The sequence below is a fragment of the Chlorocebus sabaeus genome, chromosome X (assembly GCF_047675955.1).
Source record: "Chlorocebus sabaeus isolate Y175 chromosome X, mChlSab1.0.hap1, whole genome shotgun sequence".
Taxonomy (NCBI): Eukaryota; Metazoa; Chordata; class Mammalia; order Primates; family Cercopithecidae; genus Chlorocebus; species Chlorocebus sabaeus.
Genome location: NC_132933.1, coordinates 73551623 through 73566803, shown reverse-complemented (window position 1 = coordinate 73566803; position 15181 = coordinate 73551623). Strand labels below are relative to the sequence as shown.

At 38.2% G+C, this 15181-nt stretch overlaps 1 protein-coding gene across 1 annotated transcript in view; it reads right to left on the bottom strand.

Annotated features, from left to right (window-relative positions):
- The window catches only part of LOC140710698 (uncharacterized), a 105215-nt gene that overhangs the window by 84402 nt on the left and 5632 nt on the right, over positions 1 to 15181 (bottom strand). Inside the window, exon 2 of the mRNA XM_073013105.1 lies at positions 13739 to 14965. Within this exon, the coding sequence (XP_072869206.1) occupies positions 13739 to 14965 (1227 nt within the window). The remainder of the gene's footprint in view (positions 1 to 13738; positions 14966 to 15181) is intronic.

The following is a 15181-nucleotide window of genomic DNA, read 5'->3' as shown; positions in this document are numbered from 1 at the left end:
TTGTTCTAAGTGAAGTAACACAGGAGTAGAAAATCAAAAACTATTTGTTCTCACTTATAAGTGAAGGTAAGCTGTAAGTATTCAAATGCATACAGAGTGATATAATGAATTTTAGAGACCCAGAAGGGGGGAAAGGTGGAAAGGTGACTAGGAACAAAAAACTACACATTAGATACAGTGTACAATACTTGGGTGAAAGGTACACGACAATCTCAGAATTCACCACTATATAATTCATCCATGTAACAAAAAGCCACTTGCACGACAAACGCTGTTGAAATGAAAACCAGAAAGTAGAAAAGTAGAAAATAAATAAAACTGTAAAAAAAAAAAAAAAAAAAAAAAAGCCTGTATGGCAGATAATTATTCTTGCCGACTTTTTGCAAATATTTAGGCAAAACATAATATGACTAACAGTTATTTTACAAACAAATTTGTTCCATGATATGTCTTTAGTGAAAACAGGGATCAGAGAGAGAAAAATTATGTTTCAAAATAAAAATAGTAACACTTGCTATTATGTTTTATTCTTGCCTTTTTTTTTTTTTATACTTTACGTTCTAGGGTACGTGTGCATAACGTGCAAGTTTGTTACATATGTATACTTGTGCCATGTTGGCGTGCTGCACCCATCAACTTGTCAGCACCCATCAACTCGTCATTTACATCAGGTATAAGTCCCAATGCAATCCCTCCCCCCTCCCCCCACCCCACGATAGGCCCCGGTGTATGATGTTCCCCTTCCCGAGTCCAAGTGATCTCATTGTTCAGTTCCCACCTATGAATGAGAACATGCGGTGTTTGGTTTTCTGTTCTTGTGATAGTTTGCTGAGAATGATGGTTTCCAGCTGCATCCATGTACCTACAAAGGACACAAACTCATCCTTTTTTATGGCTGCATAGTAATCCATGGTGTATATGTGCCACATTTTCTTAATCCAGTCTGTCACTGATGGACATTTGGGTTGATTCCAAGTCTTTGCTATTGTGAATAGTGCCACAATAAACATACATGTGCATGTGTCTTTATAGCAGAATGATTTATAATCCTTTGGGTATATACCCAGTAATGGGATGGCTGGGTCATATGGTACTTCTAGTTCTAGATCCTTGAGGAATCGCCATACTGTTTTCCATAATGGTTGAACTAATTTACAATCCCACCAACAGTGTATAGTGCTCCTATTTCTCCACATCCTCTCCAGCACCTGTTGTTTCCTGACTTTTTAATGATTGCCATTCTAACTGGTGTGAGATGGTATCTCATTGTGGTTTGGATTTGCATTTCTCTGATGGCCAGTGATGATGAGCATTTTTTCATATGTCTGCTGGCTGTATGAAGGTCTTCTTTTGAGAAATGTCTGTTCATATCCTTTGCCCACTTTTTGATGGGGTTGTTTGTTTTTTTCTTGTGAATTTGTTTGAGTTCTTTATAGGTTCTGGATATTAGCCCTTTGTCAGATGAGTAGATTGTAAAAATTTTCTCCCATTCTGTAGGTTGCCTGTTCACTCTGATGGTAGTTTCTTTTCCTGTGCAGAAGCTCTTTAGTTTAATTAGATCCCATTTGTCCATTTGTCAATTTTGGCTTTTGTTGCCCTTGCTTTTGGTGTTTTAGACATGAAGTCCTTGCTCATGCCTATGTCTTGAATGGTATTATCTAGGTTTTCTTCTAGGTTTTTTATGGTATTAGATCTAACATTTAAGTCTCTAATCCATGTTGAATTAATTTTCAAATAAGGAGTTAGGAAAGGATCCAGTTTCAGCTTTCTACTTATGACTAGCCAATTTTTCCAGCACTATTTATTAAACAGGGAATCCTTTCCCCATTTCCTGTTTTTCTCAGGTTTGTCAAAGATCAGATGGCTGTACGTGTGTGGTGTTATTTCTGAGGACTCTGTTCTGTTCCATTGGTCTATATCTCTGTTTTGGTACCAGTACCATGCTGTTTTAGTTATTGTAGCCTTGTAGTATAGTTTGAAGTCAGGTAGCGTGATGCCTCCAGCTTTGTTCTTTTGGCTTAGGATTGTCTTGGCAATGCAGCATCTTTTTTGGTTCCATATGAACTTTAAAGAAGTTTTTTCCAAATTCTGTGAAGAAAGATATTGGTAGCTTAATGGGGATAGCATTGAAACTATAAATTACCTTGGCAGTATGGCCATTTTCACGATATTGATTCTTCCTATCCATGAGCATAGTATGTTCTTCCATTTATTTGTGTCCTCTTTTATTTTACTGAGCAGTGGTTTGTAGTTCTCGTTGAAGAAGTCCTTTACATCCCTTGTAAGTTGGATTCCTAGGGATTTTATTCTCTTTGAACCTATTGCAAATGGGAGTTCATTCATGATTTGACTCTCTGCTTGTCTGTTACTAAGGTATAAGAATGCTTGTGATCTTTGCACATTGATTTTGTATCCTGAGACTTTGCTGAAATTGCTTATCACCTTAAGGAGATTTTGGGGTGAGACAATGGGGTTTTCTAAATATACAATCATGTCATCTGGAAACAGGGACAATTTGACTTCTTCTTTTCCTAACTGAATACCTTTGTTTTCTTTCTCTTGCTTGATTGCCCTAGCCAGAACTTCCAACACTATGTTGAATAGGACTGGTGAAGACAGCATCCCTGTCTTGTACCAGTTTTCAAACGGAATGCTTCCAGTTTTCACCCATTCAGTATGATATTGGCTGTGGGATTGTCATAAATAGCTTTTATTATTTTGAGACACGTTCCATCAATACCAAATTTATTGAGAGTTTTTACCATGAAGAACTGTTGAATTTTGTCAAAGGCCTCTTCTGCATCTATTGAGAAAATCATGTGGTTTTCATCTTTGGTTCCTTTTATATGCTGCATTACGTTTATTGATTTGTGTAATCGTGTGGTTTTTGTCTTTGGTTCTGTTTATGTGCTGGATTACGTTTATTGATTTGTGTATGTTGAACCAGCCTTGCATCCCAGGGATGAAGCCCACTTGATCATGGTGGATAAGCTTTTTGATGTGCTGCTGGATCCAGTTTGCCAGTATTTTATTGAGGATTTTTGCATCGATGTTCATCAGGAATATTGGTCTAAAATTCTCTTTTTTGTTGTATCTCTGTCAGGCTTAGGTATCAGGATGATGTTGGCCTTGTAAAATGAGTTAGGGGGATTCCCTCTTTTTCTATTGATTGGAATAGTTTCAGAAGGAATGGTACCAGCTCCTCCTTGTACCTCCGGTAGAATTCGGCTGTGAATCCATCTGGTCCTGGACTTTTCTTGGTTGGTAGGCTATTAATTATTGCCTCAATTTCAGAGCCTACTCTTGGTCTATTCAGGGATTCAACTTCTTCCCGGTTTAGTCTTGGGAGAGTTTAAGTGTCCAGGAAATTATCCTTTTCTTCTATGTTTTCTAGTTTATTTGCATAGAGGTGTTTATAGCATTCTCTGATGGTAGTTTTTATTTCTGTGGGGTCAGTGGTGATATCCCCTTTATCATTTTTTATTTCGTCTATTTGATTCTTCTCTCTTTTCTTGTTTATCAGTCTTGCTAGCAGTCTATCAATTTTGTTGATCTTTACAAAAAACCAGCTCCTGGATTCGTTGACTTTTTGGAGGGATTTTTGTGTCTCTATTTCCTTCAGTTCTGCTCTGATCTTAGTTATTACTTGCCTGCTGCTAGCTTTTGAATGTGTTTGCTCTTGTTTCTCTAGTTCTTTTAATTGTGATGTTAGAGTGTCAATTTTAGATCTTTTCAGCTTTCTCTTGTGGGCATTTAGTGCTATAAATTTCCCTCTACGCACTGCTTTAAATGTGTCCCAGAGATTCTGGTATGTTCTATCTTTGTTCTCATTGGTTTCAAGGAACATCTTTATTTCTACCTTCATTTCGTTATGTACCTAGTAGTCATTCAGGAGCAGGTTGTTCAGTTTCCATGTAGTTGTGTGGTTTTGATTGAGTTTCTTAGTCCTGAGTTATAGTTTGATTGCCCTGTGGTCTGAGAGACAGTTTGTTATAATTTCTGTTCTTTTACATTTGCTGAGGAGTGCTTTACTTCCAATTATGTGGTCAATTTTGGAATAAGTGCAATGTGGTGCTGAGAAGAATGTATATTCTGTCGATTTGGGGTGGAGAGTTCTGTAGATGTCTATTAGGTCCGCTTGCTGCAGAATTGAGTTCAATTCCTGGATATCCTTGTTAACTTTCTGTCTCGTTGATCTGTCTAATGTTGACAGTACCGTGTTGAAGTCTCCCATTATTATTGTATGGGAGTCTAAGTCTCTTTGTAAGTCTCTAATGACTTGCTTTATGAATCTCGCTGCTTCTATATTGGTTGCATATATATTTACGATAGTTAGCTCTTCCCATTGAATTGATCCCTTTACCATTATGTAATGGCCTTCTTTGTCCCTTTTGATCTTTGATGGTTTAACGTCTGTTTTAACAGAGACTAGTATTGCAACCCCTGCTTTTTTTTTTTTTTTTTTTTTCCATTTGCTGGTAGATCTTCCTTCATCCCTTGATGTTGAGCCTAGGTGTCTGCGTGTGAGATGGGTCTCCTGAATACATCAAACTGATAGGTCTTGACTCTTTATCCAATTTGCCGGTGTGTGTCTTTTAATTGGACTATTTAGTCCATTTACATTTAAGGTTAATATTGTTATGTGTGAATTTGATCCTGTCATTATATTAGTTGGTTATTTTGCTCACTAGTTGATGCAATTTCTTCCTGGTTTCAATGGACTTTACATTTTGACATGTTTTTGCAATGGCTGGTACCTGTTGTTCCTTTCCATGTTCAGTGCTTTCTTCAGGATCTCTTGTAGGGCAGGCCTGGTGGTGACAAAATCTCTAACCATTTGCTTGTCTGTAAAGGATTTTTTTCTCCTTTACTTATGAAACTTAGTTTGACTGAATATGAAATTCTGGGTTGAAAATTCTTTTCTTCAAGAATGTTGAAATTTGGCCCCCACTCTCTTCTGGCTTGTAGAGTTTCTGCTGAGAGATCTGTTGTTACTCTGATCGGCTTCCCTTTGTGGGTAACCCGACCTTTCTCTCTGGCTGCCCTTAAGATTTTTTCCTTCACTTCAACTTTTGTGAATCTGACAATTATGTGTCTTGGAGTTGCTCTTCTCAAGGAATATCTTTGTGGCATTCTCTGTATTTCCTGAATTTGAATGTTGACCCACCTTACTAGTTTGGAGAAGTTCTCCTGGATGTTACACGGCAGAGTGTTTTCCAACTTGGTTTCATTTTCCCCATCACTTTCAGGCACACCAATCAGACGTAGATTTGGTCTTTTCACATAATCCCATATTTCTTGGAGGCTTTGTTCATTTCCTTTTACTCTTTTTTCTCTACACTTCTCTTCTCACTTCATTTCATTCATTTCATCTTCAATCACTGATAGTCTTTCTTCCAGTTGATCGAGTCCATTACTAAAGCTTGTGCATTTGTCACGTAGTTCTCATGTCATGGTTTTCATCTCTATCAGTTCTTTTAAGGTCTTCTCTGCATTGATTATTCTACTTATCCATTCATCCATTCTTTTTTCAAGGTTTTTAGTTTCTTTGCTCTGGTTACATAGTTCCTCCTTTAGCTCTGAGAAGTTTGATCCACTGAAGCCTTCTTCTCTTGACTCATCAAAGTCATTCTCCATCCAGCTTTGTTCCATTGCTGGTGTTGAGTTGCGTTCCCTTGGAGGGAGAGATGAGCTCTGATTTCTTGAATTTCCAGCTTTCCTGCACTGTTTTATCCCTATCTTTGTGGTTGTATCTGCCTTTAGTCTTTGATGATGGTGACGTACTGATGGGGTGTTGGTGTGGGTATCCTTTCTGTTTGTTAGTTTTCCTTCTAACAGTCAGGACCCTCAGCTGCAGGTGTGTTGGAGTTTGCTTGAGGTCCACTCCAGACCCTGTTTACGTGGGTATCAGCAGTGGAGGCTGCAGAAGATAGAATATTGCTGAACAGCAAGTGTTGGTGTCTGATTCTTGCTCTGGAAGCTTTGTCTCAGGGGTGTACCCAGCTGTGTGAGGTGTGAGGTGTCAGTCTGCACCTAGAAGGGGATGTCTCCCACTTAGGCTACTCAGGGGTCATGGACCCACTTGAGCAGGCAGTCTGTCAGTTCTCATATCTCAAACTCTGTGCTGGAAGAACCAGGGACTTTTACATCTGCAGAGGTTTCTACTGCTTTTTGTTTAGCTATGCCCTGTCCCCATAGGTGGAGTGTACAGAGGCAGGCAGGCCTTCTTGAGCTGCAGTGTGCTTCACCCAGTTCGAGTTTTGGAGTGGCTTCATTTACCTACTTAAGCCTCAGCAATAGTGGGTGCCCCTCCCCCAGCCTCTCTGCTGCCTTGCAGTTAGATCTCAGACTGTTGTGCTAGCAATGATTGAGGCTCTATGGGTGTGGGACCCTCTGGGTGAGGTGTGGGATATAATCTCCTGGTGTGCTGTTTGCTAAGACCCTTGGTAAAGCGTAGTATTAGGGTGGGAGTTACCCGACTTTCCAGGTGTTGTGTGTCTCAATTTCCTTTGGCTAGGAAAAGGAATTCCCTTCCTCCTTGTGCTTCCCAGGTGAGGTGATGCCTCGCCCTGCTTTAGCTGTCACTGGTCGGGCTGCACCTGTGGACCAGCACCAACTGTCCAACTCGCCCCAGTTAGATGAACCCGGTACCTCAGTTGAAAATGCAGATATCACCCTTCCTCTGTGTCACTCATGCTGGGAGCTGGAGGCTGGAGCTCTTTCTATTAGGCTATCGTGCCCCCCCCAATAAATAATGCAAATTTTTTGAATTATTCAATCAAGAGATATAGGGTAATTGAATCAATAAATGACAAGGTACAACTATATGCTGCCTATAAGATGGAGATTATCTTCACCTGTAAGGACACCCATAGAATAAAAGTAAACAGATGAAAAAAGGTATTCTATGCAAATGAAAATCAAAAAAGAGCAGGTGTAGCTCTGCTTATGTCAAATAAAACATCTTAAATCAAGGGCTGCAAAATAAACAAAAAAATTATTATGTAATAAAATGGGTCAATTCAGCAAGAAGTTATGATAATCATAGATATACAGACATGTAATATTGGAGCACTTAAATATATAAAACAAATATTAATATATCTAAAAGGAGAAAGGGACTGCAATACAATAATAGTAGGGAACTTCAACACCTCACCGTCATCAGTGGGCAGATCATCTACACAGAAAATCAAAATGAACCAAGGGAATTAAACTGCAAAATAGACCATATGAATTTGACATATCCAGAGCATTCCATTGAAAAGATGATGAATACACATTATTCTCAACTGCACATGAAACATTTTGCAGGATAGTTTATATGTTATACCACAAAATACATATTAAAAATTTATGATAAAAATAAATCAAGTATATTTTATCACAGTGATATAAAACTAGACATAACAGGAGAAACAGCAGAAACTATGAATACATAAAAATTAAACAACATATCGATACACAAACAATGGGTCAATGTAGAAGTTTTAAAATAAATTTTAAAATTGTTCAGACAAATGAAAAGGAAAGCACAACATACTAAAATATATAAGACACAGTAAAAGCAGTTCTAAGAGGAAAGTTTATAGCAGTAAACATTGGGAAGTTTGATTACTGATTTGATTTCCTTACTTGTTAATTAGTCTGCTCAGATTTTATTTATTTGAGGTTTAATCTTGGTAAGCAGTATGTTTCTGAGAATTTATCCATGTCTTCTAAAATTTCCAACTTTTAATGTATAATTATTTATAATTCCCTGTTATAATTCTTTGTATTTGTGTGGTATGAGTTATAATGCCTCCTCCTTCATTTTAATTTTATTTGAGTCTTCCCTCTTTTTCAAATTCTAGCTTAAGGTTCATCAATTTTATCTTTTCAAAAAGCCAACCTACAGTTATGTTTTTCCTTTTCTACTTTTTTCTAGCTTCTCAGTTTGTTACATAAATTACAACAAACTGTCTCTCAGACCATAGGGCAATCAAACTAGAACTCAGGACTAAGAAACTCAATCAAAACCGCACAACTACATGGAAACTGAACAACCTGCTCCTGAATGACTACTGGGTACATAATGAAATGAAGGCAGAAATAAAGATGTTCCTTGAAACCAATGAGAACAAAGATAGAACATACCAGAATCTCTGGGACACATTTAAAGCAGTGCGTAGAGGGAAATTTATAGCACTAAATGCCCACAAGAGAAAGCTGAAAAGATCTAAAATTGACACTCTAACATCACAATTAAAAGAACTAGAGAAACAAGAGCAAACACATTCAAAAGCTAGCAGAAGGCAAGAAATAACCAAGATCAGAGCAGAACTGAAGGAGATAGAGACACAAAAATCCCTCCAAAAAGTCAACGAATCCAGGAGCTGGTTTTTTGAAAAGATCAACAAAATTGATAGACTGCTAGCAAGACTGATAAACAAGAAAAGAGAGAAGAATCAAATAGATGAAATAAAAAATGATAAAGGGGATATCACCACCGACCCCACAGAAATACAAACTACCATCAGAGAATACTATAAACACCTCTACCACACATCTACAACCATCTGATCTTTGACAAACCTGACAAAAACAAAGCAATAGGAAAAGGATTTCCCGTTTAATAAATGGTGTCGGGGAAACTGGCTAGCCATATTCAGAAAACTGAATATGGACTCCTTCCTTATACTTTATACAAAAATTAACTCAAGATGGATTTAAGAATTAAACATAAGACCTAAAACCATAAAAACACTAGAAGAAAACCTAGGCAATACCATTCAGGATATAGGCATGGGCAAAGACTTCGTAACTAAAACACCAAAAGCAATGGCAACAAAAGTCAAAATTGACAAAAAGCATCTAATTAAACTAAAGAGCTTCTGCACAGCAAAAGGAAACTATCATCAGAGTGAACAGGCAACCTAGAGAATTGGAGAAAAGTTTTGCAATCTTTCCATCTGACAAAGGGCTAATATCCAGAATCTAAAAAGAACGTAAACAAATTTACAAGAAAAAACCAGACAACTCCATCAAAAAGTGGGCAAAGGAAATGAACAGACACTTCTCAAAAGAAGACATTTATGTGGCAAACAAACATGAAAAAAGCTCATCATCACTGGTCATTAGAGTGATGAAAATCAAAACCACAACAAGATACCATCTTACACCAGTTAGAATGGCAATCATTAAAAAGTCAGGAAAGAATACATGCTGGAGAGGATAGGAACACTTTTACACTGTTGGTGGGAGTGTAAATTACTTCAACTATTTTGGAAGACAGTGTGGCAATTTCTCAAGGATCTAGACATAGAAATACCATTTGACCCAGCAATTCCATTACTGGGTATATACTCAAGGGATTATAAATCATTCTACTGTAAAGACACATGCATATGTACATTTATTGCAGCACTGTTCACAACAGCAAAGGCTTGGAACCCACCCAAATGCCCATCAATAATAGACTGGATTAAAACAATGTGGCTCATATACACCATTAAGTACTATGCAGCCATAAAAAAGGATGAGTTCATGTCCTTTGCAAGGACATGGATGAAGCTGGAAACCATCATTCTCAGCAAACTAACACAGGAACAGAAAACCAAATACTGCATGTTCTCACTCATAAGTGTGAGTTAAACAATGATAACCCATGAACACGGAAGGAAACATCACACACTGGGGCCTGTCAGCTGGTGGGGGTTTAGGGGAGGGATAACTTTAGGAGATATACCTAATGTAGATGATGGGTTGATGTGTGTAGCAAACCACCATGGCATGTGTATACCTATGTAACTAACCTGCACGTTCTGCACATGTGTCCCAGAACTTAAGGTATTTTTTTAAAAATCAGTTTTATCTGATGTCAGAATAGTGACCCTTCCTCTTTGTATTTTCCATTTTTGTGATAGATCTTTCTCCATCCCTTTATTTTTAGCTGATGGGTGTTATTACATTTTTGATGAGTCTCTTGAAGTGAGCAGACAGATGTGTTTTCTTTTTTTAAAATTCAACTTGCCACAATATGCCTTATCAAGGGAGCATCTATACAATTTACGTTACTGTAGGTTAATATTGATACGGGAGGTTTTGATTCTATTGTGAAGTTGTTAGCTGGTTTTTGTAGTTTCATTTGTGTATTTGCTTTATAGGTTCTGTGAGCTATGTACCTAAGTGTGATTTTGTGTTATCAGATATGGTTCATTAGTTTACATGCTTAGAACTTCTTTAATGACCTTTTGTAGAGGTGGTCTATCGGTAATGAATTTCATTAACAATTGTTTATCAGGAAAAGATTTTATTTCTCTTTCATTTATAAACCTTTGTGTGGTGGGATATAAAATTATTGGCTGGAATTTATTTTATAAATTTTAATATTTTAACTGTTATTTTAGGTTAAGAGCTACATGTGCAGGTTTGTTGCATAGGTAACCTCGTGACTCAGGTTTTGTGTATGGATAATTTTATCACCCAGGTACTAAAGCGTAGTACCAGTTTCTTTTTTTCTGAACCTCTCCATCCTCTCATCCTTCTCTCTCAAGTTGGCCCCAGTATCTGTTGTCTCCCTCTTTCTGTCCCTGTGTTCCCAGTATTTAGCTCCGACTTACAAGTGAGAATATGCAATATTTGGTTTTCTGTTCCTGCATTAGTTTGCTGAAGATAATGGCCTCCAGTTCCATACATCCATGTTCCTGCAAAGGACATGATCTTGTTCTTTTTTATGGCTACATAGTATTCCACAGTGTATTCCATGGTGTATACGTATTATACTTTCTTTATCCAGTCTACCGTTGATAGGCATTTAAGTTGATTCAATATTGTATTAGTCCGTTTTCATGTTGCTGATACAGACATACCAAGACTAGGAAATTTACAAAAAAAAAAAAAAAAAAAAAAAAAAAAGAGGTTTAATGGAGAACTCACAGTTCCACGTGGCTGGGGAAGCCTCACAATCATGGCGGAAGGCAAGGAGGAGCAAGTCACATTTTATGTGGATGGTGGCAGGCAAAGTGGGGACTTGTGCAGGCAGACTCCTGTTTTTTGTTTTGTTTTGTTTTGTTTTGTTTTGTTTTGCTTTTGCCATATGATCTCGTGAGCCTTATTCACTATCTTGAGAACAGCATGGGAAAGACCTGTTCCCATAATTCAATCATCTCCCACCAGGTTACTCCCGACATTTGGGAATTGTGGGAGTTGCAATTCAAGGTGAGATTTGGATAAGAACATAGGCAAACCAGATCAAATACAGTTGCTACTGTGAATGGTGCTGTAATAAACATATGTGCGTCTGTGTCTTTATGGTAGAATGGTTTACATTCCTTTGTGTATATACCCAATAACAAATATTGGGTTGAATGGTAGTTCTTTCAGGAATTGCCAGACTAATTTTCACAATGGTTGAAATAATTTAAACTTCCACTTGCACTGTATAAGCATTCTCTTTTTTTCTGCAACCTTGCCAGCATCTGTTATGTTTTGACATTTTAAATAATAACCATTCTGACTGGTGTGTGATAGTATCTCATTGTGGTTTTCATTTGCATTTCCTTAATAGTTAGTGATATAAGTATTTTCTTATATGTTTGCTGGGCATGTGTGTGTTCTTGGAAGTGTCTCTTATTGGTTTTTGCTTGTTAAGTTTGTTTAAGTTCATTGTAGTTTCTGGATATTAGACTTGTGTCAGATGTATAGTTTGCAAATATTTTCTCCTGTTCTGTAGGTTGCCTGATTACTCTTTTGATAGCTTTTTTTTTTTTTTCTATGCAGAAGTCCTTTAGATCCCATCTGTCAATATTTGCTTTTGTCACAATTGCTTTTGGCATTTTTCCTTATAAAATTTTTGCCAGTACTTATGTCCAAAATGATATTTTTAAGATTATTTTGCAGGATTTTTATAGTTTTAGGTTTTACATTTTGGTCTTTAATTTACTTTGAATTGATTCTTGAATATGGTATAAGAACTGGGTACAGCTTCAATCTTTTGAATATAGCTAGCCAGTTATCCCAGCACTATTTATTGAATAGGTAGTCCTTTCCCTATTGCTTATTATTGTCAAACTTTGTCAAAGATCAGATCATTGTAGGTGTATAACTTTATTTCTGAGCTCTATATTATGTTAGACTGGTCTATGTGTCTGCTTTTGGTATCAGTACCATGTTGTTTTGGCTACTGTAGCCTCGTAATACATTTTGAAGTCCAGCACTGTAATTCCTCCAGCTTTGTTCTTTATGAATGCTGAAAATAGGCTTCCAGATTCTTCTGATTTTTAAGATTTCTTCTGAGGACTCTACTGTTAGCCTGATGAGGTTGTTTTTTTGATTTGTTTGTGTTTTTTTGTCTAACCTGCATCCAATATTGCAAAAAAACCACAAAAATTTTTATATAGCTACTCTCTTAGAATGATAAAATTTCTTTAGAGTCTGAATTGTACCCCCTTTTTATTTACACCGTTTGTTATTTTTTTGTTTTTAAGTATTATATTTGACTTATTTGTATATTTTTTCTAAAAATTTACAGAAGTGCCTTGCGTTCACTGTAAAATTGCAAATAAATATATTTAAGAAAAAAATCATCTTTTAGCATATCCCGGCCCGCGGGATCGTCGAAGCAGGCCCTGGAGGAGGGAGTGGGAATTTGGGGAACAAGAGACACGAGAAATGGAGACAAGACAGTGCTCTGATCAAGTCTCGTTTAATGGCAGTAATGCAGTGCCTTATATACACTTGGAGAGGAAGGGGTTGGGCCAAGGCGGAAATGATCTCATTTCAGAGGGCGCGGCCAGGCAGGTTTCGGTTTCAACGGTCGGTCGTCATGTTGTGCCTGCGCTAGGAAGTAACCATTTTGCTACGAAGTAACAATTTTCACGCGCGCGGGAAAGATGGGTGAAGAAGAAGCAAGAAGAGCGCCATCTTGTGTGAGGTATTTAATACAGGGAAAAAGACAAATCTGGGAAGGAGGTGAGAGGTGGAAATGAATAGAGCTCAGGCGTCTAATCGTCAATAATTACTCGCTATGGCCGGGGCGCGCAGCTCTGGACAGGTCCCCCTTTTTATTGTTTTATGACAAGAAAACGACCCCCCGGGAACTGCGCCTGTCTTAGGTTGGGTCAACTCATCCCCACCTTCTAGGCCCGTCATGGGATAAGACAGCAGCAAAGGCGGCCCTCCTGTCTTAGGCTCCGGTGGAGATAGTGTCCTCTTACCCATCATTGACTGTCCAGTTCAGCACACAGGGGAGGTGGTCTTATTGAGGTAAATAAGACTCACCATTTTCAGTCATCTCAAGGCGATGATAATGGACCTGTATAGGTTTGGCCTGGAAGGCCTCGATTTGTTGTCTGACGAATGCCATAAGCTTATTAAGGATTATAGGCCCGAGAGTGAGGAAGAGTAGAAGAGTAAGTAAAGGACCAAGAAATGGCAGGAGATAGGGGAGAAGTCCATCGAGTCCCGTCCACAATGGATTGGCGGCTAGGCCCTTTCTGCGCTTTTCTAGTTCTTCTTGTAAAGTCTTCATCTTATCTCTGACAATTCCGGATTTGTTGGCGTAAAAACAGCACTTTTCCTGTAAAGCCAAACAGATCCCTCCCTGTTCTGCTGTTAATAAATCTAGACCTCTTCTATTTTGGAGAACTACTTCAGCTAATGAGTCTACTTGGTCTTGTAAATCTTGTATAGTACTGGATAAGGTCTGTACATCTGAAATTAATTGGTTGGATAATTTAGTATATTGGGTTAGTGAGACCCCTAGGCCTGTGGCTCCTGTTGTAAAAGCAGTGGTGATTCCTAGTCCAGCCAATAAGGGAATAAATTGTATGGCTCGTTTCGGTCTATAAATAAAATGTTCAATAGCGGGGATGGGGATAGGTTCATCTCCAGGAATGATATCAATGTCGGGGAGAAGAGTGGCCAGAACACAAAGCCTTGTCCAATTTGTAGGTAGATAAGTATATGCCATGTTGTTTCCACAGACGAAGACCGAGCCATTTACAGCACACAAAGGGTCGGTGGCATGGATTATGGAGGTACAGTTGTCAAACACAACATAGCCTAGATCAATTTCTTTAGTGCTATTATATGATGGTGAAAAGAGGCAAAAGGAATTAGAAAACGTCATCGGTTGAACTAAGAGGGGAGAGATAATAGGACAGGAATTATTTACCAAGGATTCATTTGAGTAATTGACATAGGACAACAAAAAGTTAGGTATAGCTAGAGGAATAGGGGGGCCCATTTTAAGACAAAGCCAACAATCGTGGGCTAGGCTTGTATTGGACATTTGAAGTAAATTGTAAGTAGCATTGAGGATATCAAAAGTTTGAGCATCGAGCCTAAAATTATCTCTAATCTCAGGCAGGGCTAAGGGGTGATATTGAAGTTCAGGATATAGAGCTTTATGAATCTTTTCTAATTTTTTTTGGACGGTTTTAATTCTTGCAATATCTAATGGGCCTCCTCCATCAGAAATATGAATGGGAGCAGTAGTGCTCCAACAAACAGGCTTTCCTTTTTGGCCGTTACAAGAAGATTGTACAAGTTTATTAGTGGTTCCTAATACTTGTACGTCATTGGTACTTCCAGTTTGTGTTTTTAGTAACGTGGCCGTATAGTATGTTTTATTGCCTGATTTGCATTGTTGATAGGAGGTATAACAGGAACTATGTACAGAAGATTGGAAAGAGCTACAAGGGCATTCTAGGAGCGGCCCATTAGGCGAGGTGTCTCTTGGGGTAGACTTACATTTCCATGACTGGTCTGGCATTAAGTACGCTGTCTTGCCCGAGCAAGTCACCTGGGTGATTCTATCTGACGGAGGTTCAGATATTTGTCCCCCTCTGCAGTCACAAGGCTGGCCGTATTGTTTTCGTAGTAATCCTCGTGCTTTACGAGGGTCACCAAAGCCTGCATAGACTGTCACTATGTTATATAGAGCGATTATTCTCCAAAGGAATCTCATGTTAGGCTTCATTTCCTGAAAAACAAAAAGGAAGAAACTTCTCAGGGAGATTTATCTTCCCTGGGCTGACAATGGTTATGATTTATTTGTCTTACCAATCTTTCAGGCAGCCATCTGGCTGCATCATTCTTTTGTGAGAAGATGCATACTGAGCCTCTTCCCCAAATTAAAACTGGATCGGGGCCATGCCATGAATTATCAAGTGGATCTTTCCATTTTACCATTGCAAAC